Below are 20,708 nucleotides of genomic sequence, written 5' to 3'. Positions count from 1 at the left end.
TGATTTCCATCTAATAACTTTCCTGGACAGTGTTGCTTTTCAAAGAACATTGCATTGTCCTGCGTGCGTTCCTCTTGCATGACTGTCCATGTGTGAGATAGGGTGTCTATACAAATTTCCCTGTGCCTAAGCGCTGTGTTTGTCCCTATTTATCTGACCTCAGGGACTGTCCAGTCATCTGAGGAGCTAGCCTGTTTTTCAAGATTTTCACTAGCTGGGAAGGTGGCTCAGTGGTAGAATGCTTGCCTTGCATGCCTGAGGCCCTGGGTTTGATTCTTCAGCACCACATAAGCAAAAAGAAAAAAGCTGGAAGTGGTGCTGTGGCTCAAGTGGTAAAGCGCTAGCCTTGAGCTGAAGAGCTGAGGGACAGTGCCCAGGCTAAGAGTTCAGGCCCCACGACCGAACCCAAAAAGGAAAAAAAAAAAAAAAAAAAGATTTTCACTGATTTTACACAGAGGGTGAAAAGCTACTTAAGTAGACCCCAGAAGGCTCTTTATCTGAGTTCGTGTCAAGGGAATTAATTTGAGATAATGTGTAATTTTAGCACTGCTTCTGTTTCCTGTTTTATATTCCACAGAACCCATAACTTCTCAGAGCTGCAGCAGTCTTAACCACGTGCAGCTCAAGTCCCTGAGCCATTTCCTCTTGATAGAAAGTTCTTGTTGCATTTTGAAAAATATATATATTATATATATATATATATATTATATATATATATATATATTACACTGAAAGATTCAGGTCAACTTCAATATTCTAAACTGTTTTCAAATGGCCAAAGGGAGTGATTATGATCAAAAAGTATTGTACACATAAATAAGTTTGTTCAAATGAAATCCCTTTGTACAACTGACTGATATAAAATTTAAATAAGCAAGTACAAAAGTGTAAAAGAAAATGGTAACAATGGAATATTACCCAACCAAACGTAAAAATATAATGAACTACTACTACTCATTCACAAAATATATCATCTCAAAATTATTATATTGCTCAAAATTACTATATTGTATTGCTTTTGCCAAGCACTGGTAGCTCACATCTGTAATCCCAGAAGACTTTGGTTGGAAGCCATCCTAGGCAGAAAAGGCACCAAAAAGCCGAGAATGAAGCTGTGGAGCTAGCCTTGAGCACAAAAGCTCAAAGACAGTGGCCAGGCCCTGAATTTCAAGCCCCAAGACCATCAAATAATAACAATAATAATAATAACAACAAGGTATAATAATATTGCTTCTAAAAGAGGCAAAATGACTAAATTTGATGGTTCTACTTAGGTAAAACTATAAGAAATGTGAACTCATTTATAGTGAGAGAAAGCAGATGAATATTTGTTTGGAATTTGAGGAGAAGAGCAGGAAGAAGAGAGCATAATTGCAAATGATCATTCAAGAGGCTTTGGAGCTGATGGCTAATGATCATTGCTTGGAGTACAGTAATGTTTCATGGGTACACCCATAAGGCAAAGCTTATCAGTTTGTACAATTTAAATGTATGTAGCTTTGGCATGTCAGTAGTGCCTCAATATAACTTCTACTGAGAGAACAGCACGGTGAAAAAAGATATAGTACATTATTTCATATCATATATACAAAAGTGGCTTCCTGGCTCCCACTAGCATTTGTGATTGTTTGAATTCAGCGGTACATATTCCAATGTAATCCTCTTAGAGACAGACAGACACAGAGAGAAACAGTGGAGTGACAGAGCGTTTCGTATTGTATCCAGCTTGTGGCCTGTTCTGTAGTCTGGATCTGGAGTAGGTAAAGACATTGTGGAAGTGTTGACTATAAAGCTGGGTTTTGAATGATGAGCAGGATTTTCTGAAGGAAATGTAGACAGAGGTTATTATGTAGAGACCATATCTACAAAGAGAAAAGGAATCATTAAAAGCCTGGGAAGGGAACAGCAAAGGCCCTGAGTGAATAGAGAACCCTAAGAAGTATTGGGGCAAGTTAGGAAGGATGTTACAGACATGGTGAACATCTGCACTCTCTCTATTTCATCAAGGCCAGCCTGGGAACAGTTTTGAGTGGGAGAATTACAAGCTCACATTGGTTTTAGAAGTTGGCAGCGGTGCTGTGTGCAGTGGTAATGGATGGGGCAGGAGAGGGGGCTGGAGACTTGAGGAACTGATGAAGTGCTCAGGGTAAGGGAAGGGAGAAATTCCTCCAGGAAAAACCAGCAGGAGTATTTGAGTCATTGAATGGGAAAATGGGAGTAACAAAAGACTAGATCATGCTTACTAAAATCAGATTAAAGAACGAATGATTGATGGTCACTGGCCAAGTTAGAGCATGTAGGAGGAGAATGCATAGGGAGGAAATTGGGCCTGCTTAGATGGAAATGCCCGTGGGACCTTGAACTGGCTGCCTTATTGGACAGATAGGATAAGGGTGTATATATGGGGAATAGAAATTCTTTGAAGCTAAAAACAAAAGCCTGGCTTGGCACTGGTAGCACACACCTATAATCCTAGCTACTCAGGAGGCTGAGATCTGAGGATCTTGGTTCAAAGCCAGCCTGGGCAGGAAAGTCCATGAGACTCTTATCTCCAATTAAGCACCAACAAAGCTGGAAGTGGAGCTCAAGTGATAGTGCACTAGCCTTGAAAAAAGGAGCTCAAGGGATGGTGTCTAAGCCCTGAGTTCAAGCCCCAGGACTGACACGAGATAAATAAATTAAATTAAACTAAAGCCTGGGAATTTAGGTTTCCAGGAGAGGCTGAGTACCTGAGAAATCTCCCTGATATTGAGGAGTACAAGACAGGGTGTCACTAGAATATGCAGCTCACCTAACTCACCCCTGCCTTCACCCACACTAAAAAACAAAACAAAACAAAAACAAGGGAATCTAATGAAGTACAATGCTAGTTTTCTATTAATCAGCAATTTGATATTCTTTCCAAAAGATGACATACCCAGGAAAAGATTTTTAACTCCACCCAATCTATTGCTTTATTATGAATGTTCCACTCCAACTCTTGGACTAGTTCTCTCTCTCTCTCTCTCTCTCTCTCTCTCTCTCTCTCTCTCTCTCTCTCTCTCTCTCTCTCTCTCTCTCTCTCCCTCTCTCTCTCTCTCTCTCTCTCTCTCTGTCTCTCTCTCTGTCTCTCTCTCCCCCTCCCTCTCTCCCCCCTCTCTCTCTCCCTCTCTCTCTTTCTTTCTCTCTCTTTCTCTCTGAAGTATCATTTGTAAGTCAAAGAGCAAAATCATCATTCTCACTATCATCACATTAAAAGGTGAGCTATAATATTTTAGAATAAAGCCAGGAGCTGGTGTTTAACGCCTGTAATCCTAGCTATTCAGGAAGCAGAGACCTGGTTCAAGGTTCAGAGCCAGCCTGGACAGAAGAGTCCTCAAAACCCTATTCCCAACTGGCCAGCAAAAATATTAGAATGGAGACCATGGCTCAAGTGGTAGAATACTACTTTCATGAATAAACCCAATGAGAGTGTGAGGCCCTGAGTTCAAGCCCTGGACCAGGAAAAAGAAAAGACAAAGCATGTTAGAATTAGTTATTTTAGAGAAAAATAGACTGGCCTAGACTCAGCTTAATTCAACACGTAAGTTATTTTCAACATAAATACCTAAATATATGTAAATATATATGTATATATGTATACATGTAAACATCCATGCAGAAATAATAGAATTATCTAATAGATGATAACAGATAATTGCAATAGTAGTTTATTAGTAATACTATTATATTATAATACTATTATATCATTATATACTACTGTATAATAAATTATATTAATAATAGATAATAGTATTATAGCTTTTTCAGTCCTTGTCTTTTAGCTCTACATACTGAGGTTCTTTTTGGGGGGGGGGGAGGGTCCGGTTGTGGGGCCTGAATTCTGGGTCTGGGCGCTGTCCCTCAGCTCTTCAGCTCAAGGCTAGCGCTCTACCACTTGAGCCACAGCGCCACTTCTGGCTTTTTTCTTTTTGCTTATGTGGTGCTGAGGAATCGAACCCAGGGCCTCAGGCATGCAAGGCAAGCGCTCTACCACTGAGTTACCTTCCCAGCCCCATGCTGAGGTTCTTATGGAAAAATAATAATTTGCTTAAAACAATCTATTAAAAAATAATTGCCCCATGATGATGACTCATGCCTGTAATCCTAGCTACTCCAGAAGCTGAGACCTGAGGATCGAGGTTTGAAGCCAGTCCTAGCAGGAAAGTCCATGAGACTCTTATCTCCAATTAACCACCAGAAAACCAGAAGTAGAGCTATGGCTCAAAATTGTAGAGCACTAGCCTTGAGCAGAAAAGTTCAGGGACAGCACCTAGGCCCTGAGTTCAGGCTTCACAAAGAACAACAACAACAACTATTATTATTATTATTGAGGAATTATGTATAGGATTGCACAGAACCCAAGAGGCTTAGGCAGAGGATTATGAGTTTGAGGTCAGCCTGGGCTACATAGTGAGTGTCAGCCTCATCATCATCATCTATTGAAGGAAGATATAGAGATACCCTTAAATTAAAAGGTCATGAGTTAGTGAAACCCCTTTGAAAATTAACATGCACTTTAATAACAAAGAATATTAGGGGTGTAGGTACTATTGGAGGGGGTGGGTGAGGGCAAGTATAGTTGAAAGACTGCAGGTACTTGTGCAAAAATGGAGCAAGGACACTTGAGACAGGTTTGGGAAGGGAAAAGGAGGACAGAAGGGAAAGTGATGGAGGAGATGATTATGATCAAAATGCATGGTAGTGAGGTGCTGGTGGATCACACCTGTAATCTTAGCTACTTAGGAGACTAAGATCTGAGAATCAAGGTTCAAAGCCAGCCCAAGCAAGAAGAGTCTATAAGATTCCTATCCCCATTAAACCACCCAAAACTCAAGTGGTAGAATGCCAACACTTAAGCAAAAAAAAACTAAGGGACCAGACTCTGCTTCCCAATCCCAATATGGTACCAACAACAAAAAAAAAATAATGCATTGTTTACATAAATGGATATGTTAAAAATGAATCCCACTATACAACTAATAGATGCTAATAAAAATTTAAACCATGAACAAGTTGAGAACAATTTTTTAAAATGTTTGAGTTGATCATTGTTAAAGTCGAGTCACAAGTAAACAGTCATGTCATTCTGCATATATTTAAATTCATACATTATATATACAAGTGTATAAGTGTACACATAAATGTACACACTTAAAAGTTTCCATACAAAAACAAACGGGTATACATGCATACTCAGGTAAATATGTTTGGAGCAAATGCCCTTGTTTGGCAGAGTATATAGAAATGAGTCCCAAGAAACCCTGTGGACATGCAAATGCAAGGATGCTCAAGTCTCTGACATTTGCACACTCATCTCTGTGGACTTTCTGTCACCTCTAGATTAATTACCTGAAACAGTGTAATCACAGTCTGTCATCACAATCACCTGTCACTTAACCGTTAAGGCAGGTTCTAAGTAATATGCCATTAGACAGTTTTATCATCATAAGATCATAAGATGGACTTGCATAAACTAAAACACTACTGAGTCAGCAGGTAAGGGAATCACAGGCTCATGAAGGCTCTGTGCAGTCTGTTGGTTAGCCTAAAAATAAAAGCTCAGGGGTCATTATGTCGTGCATGATGGTAGTTGTCATACAGTGTTTTTTTGTTTTGTTTTGTTTTATTGTAAAACTACCGTACAGAGGGGTTATATTTACATGGGCAAGATAATGAGTACATTTCTTATCAAGCATTGTAGCCTTCTCCTTTGTTTCCTCTTCCCATCCCATCCTCCCCTCACTCCCCCACCCAACTCTCCCCCCCCCCAAAGTTGTAAAGTTCGTTTTTGACATGACAACTTGTACGTCTCATTGTTACAACTGGTCCCCCTGTATCCTTATTTAAACAATTTGTTTTTCCCTTCCCCTCCACAAATTATACCAACATCAAATACAGTGAAAGCAGGGGTTATTTCTTGGGGGAGGGACATACAAAGCAACAAAGAAATCATCTTATAAATGTGTTAGAAACAATCTCATGAAAGAAAAAAAAAAACATTTGAATACATATCTTAGGGTTCATTTCCCTAACATCAACTTATCTGACCTTTTCTGCTTGACTCAGACATATACTAGTTTTTGCAAATAAGGGAAACCATGGGACCTATGTTTCTTTGGGCCTGGCTTACTTCACTTAATATAATTTTTTCCAAGTCTTTCCATTTCCTAACAAATGGGGCAATGTCATTCTTTCTGATGGAGGCATAGAATTCCATTGTGTATATATACTACATTTTCTTGATCCATTCATCTACTGAGGGGCATCTGGGTTGGTTCCATATCTTAGCTATGGTAAATAGGCTTCAATAAACATAGTCGTGCTGGTAGCTTTAGTGTTGTCTTGTTTGTGAACATTCGGGTAAATGCCCAAAAGTGGGATTGCTGGGTTCTATGTGGAGTCTTTTGAGGAAACTCCATACTGCTTTCCAAAGTAGTTGAACAAGTTTACACTCCCACCAACAATGCAATAAGGTTCCCTTCTGTCCACATCCCCTCCAGCACCTGTTGTTATTAGAGTTCTTGATTATAGCCATTCTAACTGGAGTGAGGTGGTATCTCAATGTTGTTTTAATTTGCATTTCTTTTATGGCTAGAGAGATTGAGCATTTCTTCATGTGTCTATTGGCCATCCTTCTTCTTCAGAGAAGTTTCTCTTTAAGTCTTTATCCCACTTATTTATTGGGCAGTTGTTTCTTTGAAGATTTGTTGTTGGGGGATTTAATTTTTTGAGTTCCAGGTATATTTTAGATATGAGACCCTTGTCCATTGTATGGCTAGTGAAGATCTTCTCCCAATCCGTGGGCTTTCTATTGATCTTGCTAGCTATGTCCTTTGCCATGCAGAAGCTCTGCAATTTCTATCATTTGTTGTGTTTCTGGGTCTCTATTAAGAAAATTTGGGCCTGTGCCAAGGAGACCTAGGGCTTCTCCTATTTCATTCTGTAATGTTTTCAGTGTCTGCTTTGACTTTGAGGTCTTTGATCCATTTGGAGTTGATTCTGGTGCAGGCTGATATATAAGGATCTAGCTTTAGTTTTCTACAGGAGTTTAACCAATTTTGCCAGCACCATTTACTTTCTTCCATTCTATTTTTTTAGCTCCCTTGTCGAAGATTAGATGGCTATAGGTCTGTGGGTTCATTTCTGGGTTTTCAATTCTATTCCATTGGTCCTGAGGTCTATTCTTGTGCCAGTACCAAGCTGTTTTGATTACTATGGCTTTGTAGTAGAGTTTGAAATTTGGTATTGATATTCTTCCAGCACTTTTCTTTCTCATACAGTGTTTTGTCAGGAAATCATGATAAGAAAAAAAATATGTGATGTGTTCAGCACAGAACATGTTTGGATATTTTTGTTCTGTGCTTGCACTCTACCACTTGAGCCACAACTCCACTTCTGGTTTTTTGGTAGATTATTGGACTTTTTCCTGCCCAGGCTGCCTTGGAACCATGATCTTCATATCTCAGCCTCCTGAGTAGCTAGGATTACAGGCCTGAGCCACCAGCACCCTGCTAACCTGACCTTCTCATCTTGACCCTTAGCAGGCCACTTGTTTGAACCATGATGGGCATGTATATTATGGTGCTCTAGAGCATTTAGGACCCTTAGAAATGATCCTCAGACAAATGTTCATTCTACAGATGAAGCAATTCATTTCCTTTGCCACATTGAACCTTGCAGTAGTGGCGGAGGGAGACATTCTTAGCTCTCCATTGCCCAAACCCAGCCATGCCCCAACTGTCAGGAAAGAGAGTGGATAGTTATACTTCCTAGGGCACCTGCCTGTTTTATCACAACACAATATGTGTGTGCACACGTGTGCATGCACGTGCATGCCATACCATTTGAGCTATAGCTTTACCTCTGACTTTATTGGTAGTTTATTGGAGACAAGAATTTCATGGACTTTCCTGCCCTGGCTGGCTTCCAACTGTGATCCTCAGATCTCAGCTTTCTGAGTAGCTAGGATTACAGGTGTGAGCCACTAGCTTCCAGCAACCCTGATTTTTCCTCTCTTAGGTAATTGCTTCACTTGGTTTGGGGGAGGGGGAGAATGTAATATAAAACACTCTTTCCATTGCTTTTTATTTGTCCCTATGGCCTTTTTAGCTCTAAATGATCACTATCCTGTACTCACAAATAAATGTGCCCAAAGCTGCACTTACTCCAGAAATACCTTTGAAAGGAATAATTGGTAAATGTGGCTACCCACTCCTGGCATATCATTTTAGCATACATTTTTAAATGGAGGTAAATGTTTTACATTTCTCTGACAAAATGAGGAGGGGGGTTGGTCATGAGGTTTTCTCATCTGGACTAGGTTATCCTGTGCCAAGGTGAAGCCCAGAACAACATCCATTTCTTTCAATGTTCAGCTTGGGAAAACAAAGTTCAATTATAGCCAGGCAGCCATACCCAGGGTTTGGCTCAACAGGGGACCTTGCAAATTAGATGGCGTTTAGGAAGGAATTTGGGAGTAAGACAAATCTCCCTCTTTGCAGAGTACTCTTCCCAGCTTGCCTGCTCATGGAACAGGTTCTTAGAGAGAATAAATTGACAACCAGCCCTGTATACATTTTTATCAGATTGTTCATGTCTGTTTTTCTTCCTTTCACAGATGGATGACTCCGGGGAAGACATAGACCAAATGTTCAGCACTTTGCTGGGGGAGATGGATCTTCTGACCCAGGTAAGCTTTCCTTCTTCACCTTCAAATTAGAGGGGAACATAGCCCACAGAATTTGATATTAATATGACAAGAATGTAGTCTCCAAAAAGCTGGAGTTGCCTAGAGCTCAGGCCTGTAATCATATCTACTCAAGAAGCTAAATTCTGAGGATCATGTCTGTGAGACTCTTATCTCCAACTAACCACCAAAAAACTGGAAGTAGAGCTATGGCTAAAGTGGTAGCCTTGAGCAAAAAAAAAAAAAAATACTCCGGTACAGCACCCAGGCCCTGAGTTCAAGCCCCAGGACTGGCACAAATAAATAAATACAGACATAAAAGTAAATAAATGCATAAATAAAGCAAGCTGGAGTTTGACATTATCACAGTCCTGGTAGAACTGTGACAGTGATGGGAAAATAATAAAGCTTTTTCCTGATTTCACCCTTGTGAGTTCAGTTAATTTAATATGTCAGTCACACTAGCATTCTCTGCTAGATTTTTTTTTTTTTGCCTGCTTATGTGGTGCTGAGGAATCGAACCCAGGGCCTCATGCATGCAAGGCAAGCACTCTACCACTGAGCCACCTTCCCAGCCCAACACTAGCATTCTCTAATAGCATTGCTTATGACTACCATACTCAATGGAGAAAGGCAGCCAGGCAACCACCACTGCTGAGACCAGCTGAGACAATGACATCATCTTCAGTAAAGACTCGTTCCAGCCTTTGAGGAAGTGCTATGTGTTAAAGGATCTGAGTGGGAATGATGGTAGCCTCCTGAGTGGACCAGAAGAACTCAGTCCCCTCAAAAGAGCATGGAAGTCATTCCCCATAGACAGCCACTCAGCAAGGCAGGACACTACGACCTGATGGCCCTCACTGGTCACCCCACTGTCAAGTCAACCAGTGCCCAGCAGCCACTGATCCAGGTCACAATCTCATAAGCTTGGTGTATCTTGTAATGTGCCCAGAAGTACTTCCTTGATTGACAGAGAATTCAGGTCATTACTTCCTGTGCAAAATATCCAAGAAAGAATAAGGTAGCCTTCCACCATGAGATAGGGATCCTGAGTTTTTAACCTGAATTTTTCTGGGCCTGTGTTTTGGAAGATCTTTAATTTTAATTAACATTTAGTTTCTGTGGAAGCATGTGAGCTGATGAAAGGTGTTAAAATGTAAGCATATTTCTATAGATGAGAACTTGGTTCTTCTCCCATAGAGATAAGAGTTCTGATGAATCACTGTGGTCATTCACTCTCTTCAGAAGCTAGTGGGAGGAAAGACCATCCTGATTGGTCAGAGACTGGGATTTTTCATCACACTTCAGCCTGTTAGTAACTCAAGAGCAGGAAGTAGCTATCACAAAGTCTCTTGGACCTACCCTAGTCCTACCCTTTGAGATTTTGTACTTTCTTTGTTATGTGGGTATTGTCCTAGAGTTTATTTGGATAATACATCTCTCCCAATAACTCCCAAGGGTTAGGGAAAGGGAAAGGACCTACCTGTGCTCAGATTTAGCATCAGTTCTTCAGTTTGACCATTATCAACTTACCTTTTGAGATTACTGGCTGTTTTCACTGTATTTGATTCCAGTGCCCTGCATCTTGTAGATACATTTTTCTAATTTGGGCAGGGGAAGTGAAATAGCAAAATGCTGAAATAAGGATGCAGGCTGACCCATTGTAACAATGAGATGTACAAGACTCTATGTTGAAAACGAACTTTACAACTTTGGGGTGGGGGGAGGAGTTGGGGAGGTGGTGAAGGAAGGGATGGTAGGGGAAAAACAAAGGAGGAGGTAACAATGCTCGATAGGAAATGTACTTGTTACCTTACTCAAGTAACTGTAAGCCCTTTATACAGTATTTTACAATAAAAATATATTCAAAAAATTAGGATACAGTTGGGGGCTAAGATGTAACTTAGGATACTAATTGAGCATATTATAAAGCCCCAGGTTCAAACCTAGAACCACACACTTATACAAACAAAGTATTTTTCTTTTGAAATAACTTCAAGCTTACAGAAAAGTTAAAAAAAAAAAAAAAACAGTACAAGGGGCTGGGAAGGTGGCTCAGTGGTAGAGCACTTGCCTTGAGCTGAAGAGCTGAGGAACAGTGCCCAGGCCCAGAGTTCAGGCCCCACGATCGGACCAAAAAAAAAAAAAAAACAGTACAAGGACACTATTTTTCCCCAGCTTTCCTAAGGGTTAATGATATACTATCCGGTGCATTATCATTCTCTGTCACTTGATAAAGGTGGCGTGCATCCTATATAAGTGAAAACATAACATTATTGAATCAATTTCAATCGGATAACACATCTGGGAAATTTTTCAAAAGCTGCACTTCACCATATCTTTATACTCCCAATGAGTTCCAAGAATCAAAGATGTAAAAATATGAGATATAAACAGGAGAAAACTTAGAAGTAATATTGATATAAAATAAAGTCAGCTTTCTCAAGCAAATTATAACAGAGAAGCCATAAATTAATAACCTATTTTAAAATGTTTTTAATTTTTTTAGGTAGTTAAAAAATAACTTTCAGATCATAATAATGCCAAAACAAACAAACAAAAACAAAAAATTTCTAGGCTGAGGGGTGTAGCTCCATGGAGCAGCATTCACCTCGTATGTCCATGGCCACTGGTCCATCCCCAGCACTAATCAAAACACTCCCTTATTTTTTGGTCACCATTGGAAACTGCCAACGCATTAAATTATTGTTCTGAAATGTGCAAATAGAGAAAAATCAAGTGTTGAGTTTAGCTTCTTTACGATCCTCCTTACACTATTCTTTGGAGCAAATTATTTATTAGAGAAAGTTCTTTCTAGAAAAATTCCAGTTATGCAGTGGAAAGGAACAAAGTGGGAGTTATCAGCAGGCAAGTTCCATGGAAATGCACTTCAAGCATATGGTTGTCAAAGGGTTGATAGAAACCAGCTCTAGGACACTTCAGTCATTTGCCTTCATGGAAAACGCCAGAATTACAATCTTGTTTTGTATGATTAGTTTCTTAATCTTTCCCTTTAATCAATTTTTAAATTAAACTAAAGCCAGTTTGATGCTCTCATTTAATTTTTTTCTTAATAAACGTTCAAGTGGATGCAAGGTCATTTGCATTTTAAATAGTTATGCCTTTGTATAGCACCTTATTTCACAGGCCTCACCAGACACAGAGAGGAAAGCATTACATGCTTCATTTCATTTGGGCTTTGAATAACTTTTTACCACTAACAGACTTCTTTTGGAAAATCAGTCCCTCTGCCTACCCCCACCTCAGCTTACTAGAATCTTGTTTTATTACAAATTCAAATTGGTTTCTTTTTTCGCTTTCTTTCCTTCTCTCTCTTTTTTTCTCTTTTTAGTTCTCTTTATTTTTTCTTTCTCACTTGCTCTCTCTCTCTCTTTTTTGGCAGTACTAGACTTTGGAGTTTAAACTCAAAGTCCTATACTTGCTAGGCAGGTGTTCTACCTCTTGAACCATGCTACAAAGTCCTTTCATGACTCTACTTATTTTTGAAGTAGTATCTCACCTTTTTCCATACAGAATAGCTTGGACCTTTGTCACCTTACCTATAGCCTCCTGGATAGGTAGGATCACAGATGTAAACTACCAGGCTTAGGCTATTAATTGAGATGGGGTTTCACTAACTTTTTGCCTGGGCTGACCCTGAATTGTGATCCTCCCAATCTTTGCTTTCCAGGTAGCTGAGATTCTAGGTGTGAGCCAACACACTTGTATTTGTGTATTAACATTTTGCTTGCTTGGTAAGAAATGTATGCATTATCCTGCCCATGTAATTGTAACCCCTCTGTACAGTATGTTCTCAAATAAAATAAAAATATAATAAAAAAATGTAAAAAAAAACATTTTGCTAGAGAACTACTTCTAATTTCATTAAATAGCACAATAAATTATATTCTGAGATAAAATTAATTGGCTCTACTGAGAGGTAGACAACTATAACACTAAAACACACACTCATTTTTTTGTATTTCCTTTCACTAAATTTTTTGTTTTGGTGTTTTTCCCATTGTTTATGCAGGGCTGGGAAGGTGGCTCAGTGGTAGAGCGCTTGCCTTGCATGCCTGAGGCCCTGGGTTCGATTCTTCAGCACCACATAAGCAAAAAGAAAAAAACCGGAAGTGGCTCTGTGGCTCAAGTGGTAGAGCGCTAGCCTTGAGCTGAAGAGCTGAGGGACAGCGCCCAGGCCCAGAGTTCAGGCCCCACGACCAGACCCCCCCCCCCCGCAAAAAAAAATAGCCAACTATTGTTTATCCATCAAGTTTTCTTCTCTAGACAATATTTTGCATGTTTATTCTGTTTTTAAACATGAATTCTCAAGTCATGGCCACTCTTCCTTCATTTTATACTTGATTCTTACTTGATAGAGTTGAATTCTTTTAAATTTCTTGATTTTTTTCCTGCTTAAAATTGATTATGCTTCATTGGGTGTCTATGGCTCACACCTATAATCCTAGCTAATCAGGAGGCTGAGATCTGAGCATCACAGTTCAGTATCAGTCCTGGCAGGAAAGTGCAGAAGACTCTTATCGCCAATTCACTACTCAAAAGCCAGAAATGGAGCTGTTGCTCAAGTGATAGAGCACTAGCCTTGAGCACAAAAGCTCAGAGACAGCATCCAGGCCTTGGGTCCAAGTCCCAGGATCAGTGCGCGCGCGCATACACACACACACACACACACACACACACACACACACACACTGACTATGGTTCATTTCTTTATTTTTGAGTATATATTTATTTGTTTCCTCCAGAAAATTTTCTGAACTGGAATATTTTTTACCAAGTCAGATGAACATCAAGGGATATATTTAGTCATAAAAACATACTTCTCACAACACAATGGCCTTGAATATGTACATTGGAATGTCATATAGCTTTAAATCATATAAAAAGTCAGTTATTTCCACGTAAGAACAACATTATGTGCAAAAACTAATAAGTGATTCTGTCCTGATTTCTTCTCTTTTTTTCAGTGCTGGGAATCAAATTGAGGGCTTCAGACATACTAGGCAAGAGCTCTACCACTGAGCTATATCCCAATCCTATATAATCTCTTTTTAAGAAGTCTTATTAGATAAATATAAAAGCTTAACATGTTACCATATAATGGCAGATTATATCTTGGACCATTTTTCTACTCCAAATGACCAGATATTTCTTTCTTTGATGCCATTACGTATGTCTTTGTAAGATTATATGTAGTATATATGTGTTCATTATTATAAGAAATTTTCTTCATTGCTTACTAAAATTAACCATCTCCTCATCATCCTCAGTTAAAATGTTCTGTTTCAAAATGTTTCTTGGAGGATCATTTTTTTATTGTAATTCTCTATAAGAGAGATACCACATAAAACATTTTCAGGTAAGAACCTGCAGAGAATTAAGAGAAAACATGGTGAATTATGGATGCTTTGGTGCTTGCTGTTTAACATGTACTACAGAAACATTGGTATGTTAACTCTTTGGAACTGTTTCAGAGTTTGGGAGTGGACACTCTTCCTCCTCCTGAACCTAAACCAGCCAGTGCTGAATTTAACTACACCGTGGGCTTCAAAGATTTAAATGGTAAGCATAACAAATTACTTTTCTTAAGTAATTTGAAATCATTATGATGACTAAAATCAGTGTCACAATTTGAGTATAAAATGTAAGGTTCTTGGACATCATGATAATCAGAGTTCAGAATGTATTTTACTGTGTCTAGATTAAGTTTAAGTCAATTGGATTGAGATAGAACAATGGAAGAGGTTACGCTGATCGAGATGGATTGTACTCATAAATGGACATGTTGAATTGAAACTCCTTTGTACAACTATTTACAAATAATAATAAAAAATAAAATTATAATTTAAAAGTCAGAAATTTTCCTATGACAAGGAACTCCATCTGCCTATGTGAAAAGTCTCAAAAATGTCCTTCTTTTACAAAAAGGTGAGAGTTTCTTCTTGTTACTACAGAATAGCGTAATATTAATAAGACAATGAGCTTCAAGGATAAAAATTAATTTTCCATTTCATGATGATGGATGACTTTTGATCATACATTAGTAATTCAATATACAATTTGTTTAAAATATAATACACCTTCATTTATATATCATATATTTTATATGCAATTTACTGTGTGACATTTTTAATTCTCCCTAAGAGTGACACTATTGACATTATTAACAAAGATCTTATTTAGTATAGAGAGAACTTCAGTTCACTTGCTATTCAAATTATAAAAAGTAATCACTTCAAGACTTGGACTGGAAATATTGAAGAAGATCTATCAAATATTTATAGTGCTATAAAGAGTGTGGGGGAAAAAGGGAGAAACTCAATTCTGGAAATCCAGGGTTCCAAGTTTATTTTTATCCCTCCCTGAGTTTCTTTGTTTCTACATTTTCAGTCATGTTTTGATTAGCCAGTTGACACTTATGACTGTTTCTCTATAAGATAGAACATGTCTTTTGAGTTTCCCTTCTTCCTACCCATTTTCTTTTCTATTTACCACATAAGCTTATGATTCCTGCCAGTCAATTCCACCAAGAGAGTCAGTTGCTGAAGTTTCAGAAATGAATGTACTTAAGTTGGGTATGGTCGCACTCACCTATAATCCCAGCAGCGCTCAGGAGGCGAAGGCAGGAAGATCACAAGTTCAAAGACCCGCCTGGGTAACATATGATCAATATAATAAGCTAACATAAAATTAATTTTTGTCTTTCAAAAACTCTGTGTATATCCCCTAAAGGAATATAAAACACAGTTGGGTACAGTCCGCTTCCTTCCAGAAATATCTATCCAAATGCCCGGACAGCCCTCACCTTCCATGCTTTCTCTAGCTTCCACCCTCTCCTACTTTTCTAAAACCCTAAGTCAGATCTTGCAATAAAATGACAAAGAATCCCTGACTTAACAGCTGTTCCTGTTCTTTAATCTGACTTTATAGCTATTTATAAGGTATCTCTATGTAGAACATATTTTGTCCTTTTCTTTTCTTCCTATTGGAAACTCCCTCAGATCTCATTCAGTAAATGCAGCGCTAATAATTTCAGGTATCACCATGCCTGGGTGTTTGCTCCTGAATACAAAATGTTTTCAACCTTTTCCATTATATGGTAACATCGAAAAATGATGATTTGCAGCTGGGAGCCAGTGGCACATGCCTGTAATACTAGCTACTCAGGAGCCTGAGATTTGAAAATCCTAGTTCAAAGCCAGCTCAAGCAGGAAAGTCTATGAGACTCTTATCTCCAATGCACCAACAAGAAAGCCAGAAAGGATGTTGTGGTTCAACTGATAGAGCACCAACCTTGAGCAAAAAAAAAAAGCTAAGGGACAGTGCCTAGGCCCTGAGTTCAAGGCCCAGTACTAGCACACAAAAAAGTAAATTTTTAAACATGATTGTCCACTCTGCAATCATTACCATCAAAATGATCAGCTTTTATTATTTCCAGGGGCAAACAGTTGGCTTTTATCAGTCATGTGATTTTTCCCTCCCAGAATCCCTCAATGCACTCGAAGACCAAGATTTAGATGCACTCATGGCGGATCTGGTGGCAGACATAAGAGAGGCTGAGCAGAGGACTATCCAGGCACAGAAAGAGACTGCTCAGCATCAGCTCCCCTCAGCGCCTCTGGAGGCCTCCGGTTATGGCGGTGCTGTCTCTGCTGATTATGGAATGCCCACTGCGAGGACTGTTAGCCAGTACGAAAATGATCTGCCACCCCCACCGGCTGACCCCATGTTGGACCTGCCACCACCTCCGCCACCTCCTGAACCTCTTTCTCCGGTAAGTGAGAGGGACAGACATGGAAGAACCATTGATTTCTGTGATGTGTCATCTTCGGCCTCCTTTGAAGTGATTGCTACATTCATATGTCTGTAAGCTTGTATGCCCAAAGCTTTGAGCTGCTACAACCAGGGCTACTGAGCATGCTTATTGCAAAGTAAGAGCTCCCATGAATAAGAAGCAAAGATGGTGGCCCAGTCTGTCTTCTGTTGCTATACCTAAATGCCAGGAAATAGGTCATGTATAAAGAATAAAAGCTTACTTGGCTCTCAGTTCTTTTTTGGGGGGTGAGGGGTTTTTTTGGGTCTGGTCATGGGGCCTGCACTCTGGGCCTGGGTGCTGTCCCTCAGCTCTTCAGCTCAAGGCTAGCGCCCTACCACTTGAGCCACAGCGCCACTTCCAGCTTTTTTCTTTTTGCTTGTGTGGTGCTGAGGAATGGAACCCAGGGCCTCAGGCATGCAAGGCAAGCGCTCTACCACTGAGCCACCTTCCCAGCCCCCAACAATTCATCTTTGACATTGAAATTCCCATGCTAATAAATGATGAGTCTTTCTATACCTCAGGGTTAAGTATTCTGATTGTAGTCACTTCAACTGTGAAGTTTGAGTGTGTGAAATTGCGTACCCTCTGGCAGGGTGACAAAGACATCAGCAAAAGGCAGGAGTCCTTACTTGCTGTTACGAATGGATTGTACTGAATATCTTGCCATTTTACAGGAAGAAGAAGAAGCCCAATCCAAAGCTGATAAAATTAAGCTGGCATTGGAAAAACTGAAGGAGGCCAAGGTTAAGAAGGTAAACAATCACTTTTTCATGGGGAGAAGTTATAATAATTACACTTGACTTGAGGTAAAGAGCCTGCCAAGCAAGCTAGAGGCCCTGAATTCAAACTCGAATACCACCATCAACAACCAAAAATAGGGGCTGAAGGCATGGTTCAGCAGTGCCTGTAAGCACACAGTCCTGAGTTCAAATGAGAACAGCCTTACAGAGAGGAAAGCAAGACCTCTTTGGTCAAAATAAAAATCAAGTTCTCATGTGGTACCAGCAGCTCACCTCTAGCTAGTAATCCTAGCTACTCAGGAGTCTGAGACCTGGAGGATCAAGATACAAAGCCAGAGTGGCAGAAAAGTCTGCAAGATTCCATTTCCAAATATGCCAGACTGAAGGTGTAGCTCAAGAGGTAGAGCACCAGCCATGAGCAAGAAAACCAAGTGAGAGCTTGGGACTCTGAGTTCAAGCACTGGTACTAGCACACACACATACACACACACACACACACACACACACACACACACACACACACACACACACACACCATATATATATAATATTTTATATATTATATAATAAATTTTCAGGTGGTACTTTCCCAGTAGTTGCCAATTTTTAATTATAAAGACAGAGATAAAGTTTATGGGTTTTCTCTTTATAATATTATTGGTTCCTTTGTGTGGGGATTGCCATTTTTGTCTAGCAATGGAAGTTTCTTGGTCTGTACATGATTTTTTTTCCTTTGGTTTATACATATTTTTCTCTGAGGTAGAATCATGGATGTTGAATTTCTCTTACATAAGAAAAGAAAAGACTCTTGGCTTGGCTTACACATAAGCATAACCCTTCCATCCAGGCCTATTTTGAAAAATTTAAAACTAATCTGTACATCCAGAGCTTTCTGCTGAGAGTTGAGCTTCCCTGACTCACCAGCAGGTGGCGCTACCGTCTGAGCCTGCCTTAATTGGGTCAGAGCATGGCTTTAGTTGACCTCTTGTGCCCATAGTTACTTGAGCATTTTTCACATCCCCTGGGAGAAGCTTCAAATTCTGTTGCTTACTCTAGCTGTCCAAGTCCTATCTCAGGGAAACCAAATGTTTTTTGCTTATTCTCTGGTTTCTAAATTGCCAAGATTTTGAGTAATCTGCTCCTAAACTTACTTTCCCAACAGCCTGTAATTTGATTGTGCAATTTTTGCAAAACATGGGTTATTTTTCTTCCAAGAATGTGTATTCCTGGGGGAAAAGGCAAGGGCTAAAGATACAGCTCAGTAGTGTATCATTTGCCTAGCCTGTAGAAGGCCCTAGGTTCAATCCCTAGAACTGCAAAGAGAGAATAAATAAAAACAAAAATCATTGTCAGATAATTTCAAACCACTTTATTGTTTACAAAAAATAAGGGCCACAAGGGCTGGGAATGTGGCAAAATGGTAGAGTGCTTGCCTAGCATGCACAAGACTCTCGGTTTGATTCCTCAGTACCACATAAACAAAAAATAATTTTTAATTATATTTTTAAAGAATAAGGGTCACATTGCATATATTTTCAGAATAGAAATGAAAAGAGAAGTTGCCTTTCAGGTACAGAGGTAGAACAAGGAGAAGATGTGGTCTGCTCCAGGTGGCCCCCGAGAACAGGAGAATGTAGCAGCTATTTCCTGCTATAACAAAGCAAGAGAGTTTGCCATCTTTAGTTTAGATGAGTGATGACAGTAAACACAAAGCACAGTCTATCTTCACCCAACAAGGAAGATTCACAATTCTAATTCTAGAAAGGGAAAGAGAATGATCAAAATGAGATGTATACTCCAGATATATGTAAGGCTTTGGGGGTTTGTTTTGGTTTTTGTTGTTTCCTTGTTGTTTTGTTTTTGCTGGTCCTGTGGCTTAAACGCAGAGTCTAGGTGCAGAGCCTGAGCTATTTTTGCTCAAGATTCAAACTCTACCACATGAGCCACAGCTCCACATCCTGCTTTTTGGTGGTTAGTTGGAGATAAATTCCTGCCTGGATTGGTTTCAAACTGCAGTCCTCAGATCTCAGCACCTGAATTGTTAGGATTACAGACCTGAGCCACCAGCGCCCAGCTTCCAAATGTATTTTTAAAAACAAAAGCCTAGCATGGCATGGGTTATGAGAAAACTAAGTGAGATGCATACACGTTAGGGGAGGAACACAATAGGGCTACCACATGTTTTTATGGAAATCAAGTCTGCCTGAAACATTTCACTCCCAAGCATTCCATGGAGAGTTAGCATTATTTTGAATTCTATATAATGTCCATAGCTTGTGCTATAATGCTTTTGGAATCAGAAATGGAATCAGATACATTCAATTACTTGTTTCTTCCAAAGCTTGGTAATAAAGGAGAACAATCTCATTTGTAAATTTTATTAGAAAAACAAAAAAGAAAATCATTGTAAATAATTTAGGACTAGGATGCTTTTGGATTTAATAGCTTTCAAGTGAAAGATAAGAAAGAAGTGATTTTTTTCTTTTTTAATATGTATTTTGTATTGTAAAGATACTGTACAGAGGGGTTACAGTTACATGAGTAAGGTAATGAATACATTTCCTATTGAGCATTGTTACCCTCTCCTTTGTTTTTCCCTAACCATCCCTTCCCTCCCCACTTCCCCAACTCCCCTCCTTCCCCCTTCCCCACCCTGCACTCCTGATGTTGTAAAGTTCATTTTCAACATAGTGCCTGGTACATCTCATTGTTAAAATAGGTTAACCTGTATCCTTATTTAAGCATTTTGTTTTTTCCCTTCCCCTCCCCAGAAAGAAGTGATTTTTACACTATATAATAACTCTATTAATGAATTAGAAAGGCAGTGATTTTCTTTCCATTTGTGAATGTTTTGTCCCATAGAACATTGTATGAATACTAAAGACACTGAGCTTGCTAAGTGATGAGCCATAACTGTGATTCCTGATGCTCCTATGATTTGGTATAGAGTTGCTCATCACTAGCAAATGTGACAAAAAATATGTGAAGAATAGGGTAATTTCATCCTGTTAAAAAGTCAACAGACTTCTCTTGACGTTTGTGTTTGCTAAATTCTATAATTGTGGACATTTGGATTCAATCTGCTTGGTTATTTCTGCCAAAAAAAATCCCCTTTCATCATTGTGAAATTATGCACTTGAATACTTTTTTCCTCTCAATTACCAGAAAAAAAAAGACCAGCATGTATTTTATTTTCTCAAAAATTCCTAAACAGGAATGAAACATGGTCAGAATCCTTAATTTTTTTTCTTTTTTTCCTTAATTTTTATAACAGGAAGATTAAACATTTTCAGCCTGAGGACTGGTAGCTATTTTACAACAATAATTCTGAGCAGAGAACGATGAGTGTGTCTTCCACAGAAAAACAGTAAAGCCAAACACTGGTGGCTCATTCCTAGATTCCTTGCTACTCAGGAGGCTGAGA

General features: G+C 39.2%; 1 protein-coding gene across 1 annotated transcript in view; it reads left to right on the top strand.

The window, feature by feature from the left end:
• Positions 1-20,708, top strand: part of Apbb1ip (amyloid beta precursor protein binding family B member 1 interacting protein) — a 91,671-nt gene that overhangs the window by 33,270 nt on the left and 37,693 nt on the right. Inside the window, exons 2-5 of the mRNA XM_069998278.1 lie at positions 8,639-8,710; positions 14,203-14,290; positions 16,213-16,502; positions 17,219-17,296. Coding sequence (XP_069854379.1) covers positions 8,639-8,710; positions 14,203-14,290; positions 16,213-16,502; positions 17,219-17,296 — 528 coding nt within the window. The remainder of the gene's footprint in view (positions 1-8,638; positions 8,711-14,202; positions 14,291-16,212; positions 16,503-17,218; positions 17,297-20,708) is intronic.

The sequence above is a fragment of the Dipodomys merriami genome, unplaced genomic scaffold (genome assembly GCF_024711535.1).
Source record: "Dipodomys merriami isolate MVZ:Mamm:240054 unplaced genomic scaffold, mDipMer1.0.p SCAF_51, whole genome shotgun sequence".
Taxonomy (NCBI): domain Eukaryota; kingdom Metazoa; phylum Chordata; class Mammalia; order Rodentia; family Heteromyidae; genus Dipodomys; species Dipodomys merriami.
The sequence above is the reverse complement of the archived record's forward strand: the minus strand, read 5'-3'. Positions and strand labels throughout refer to the sequence as shown.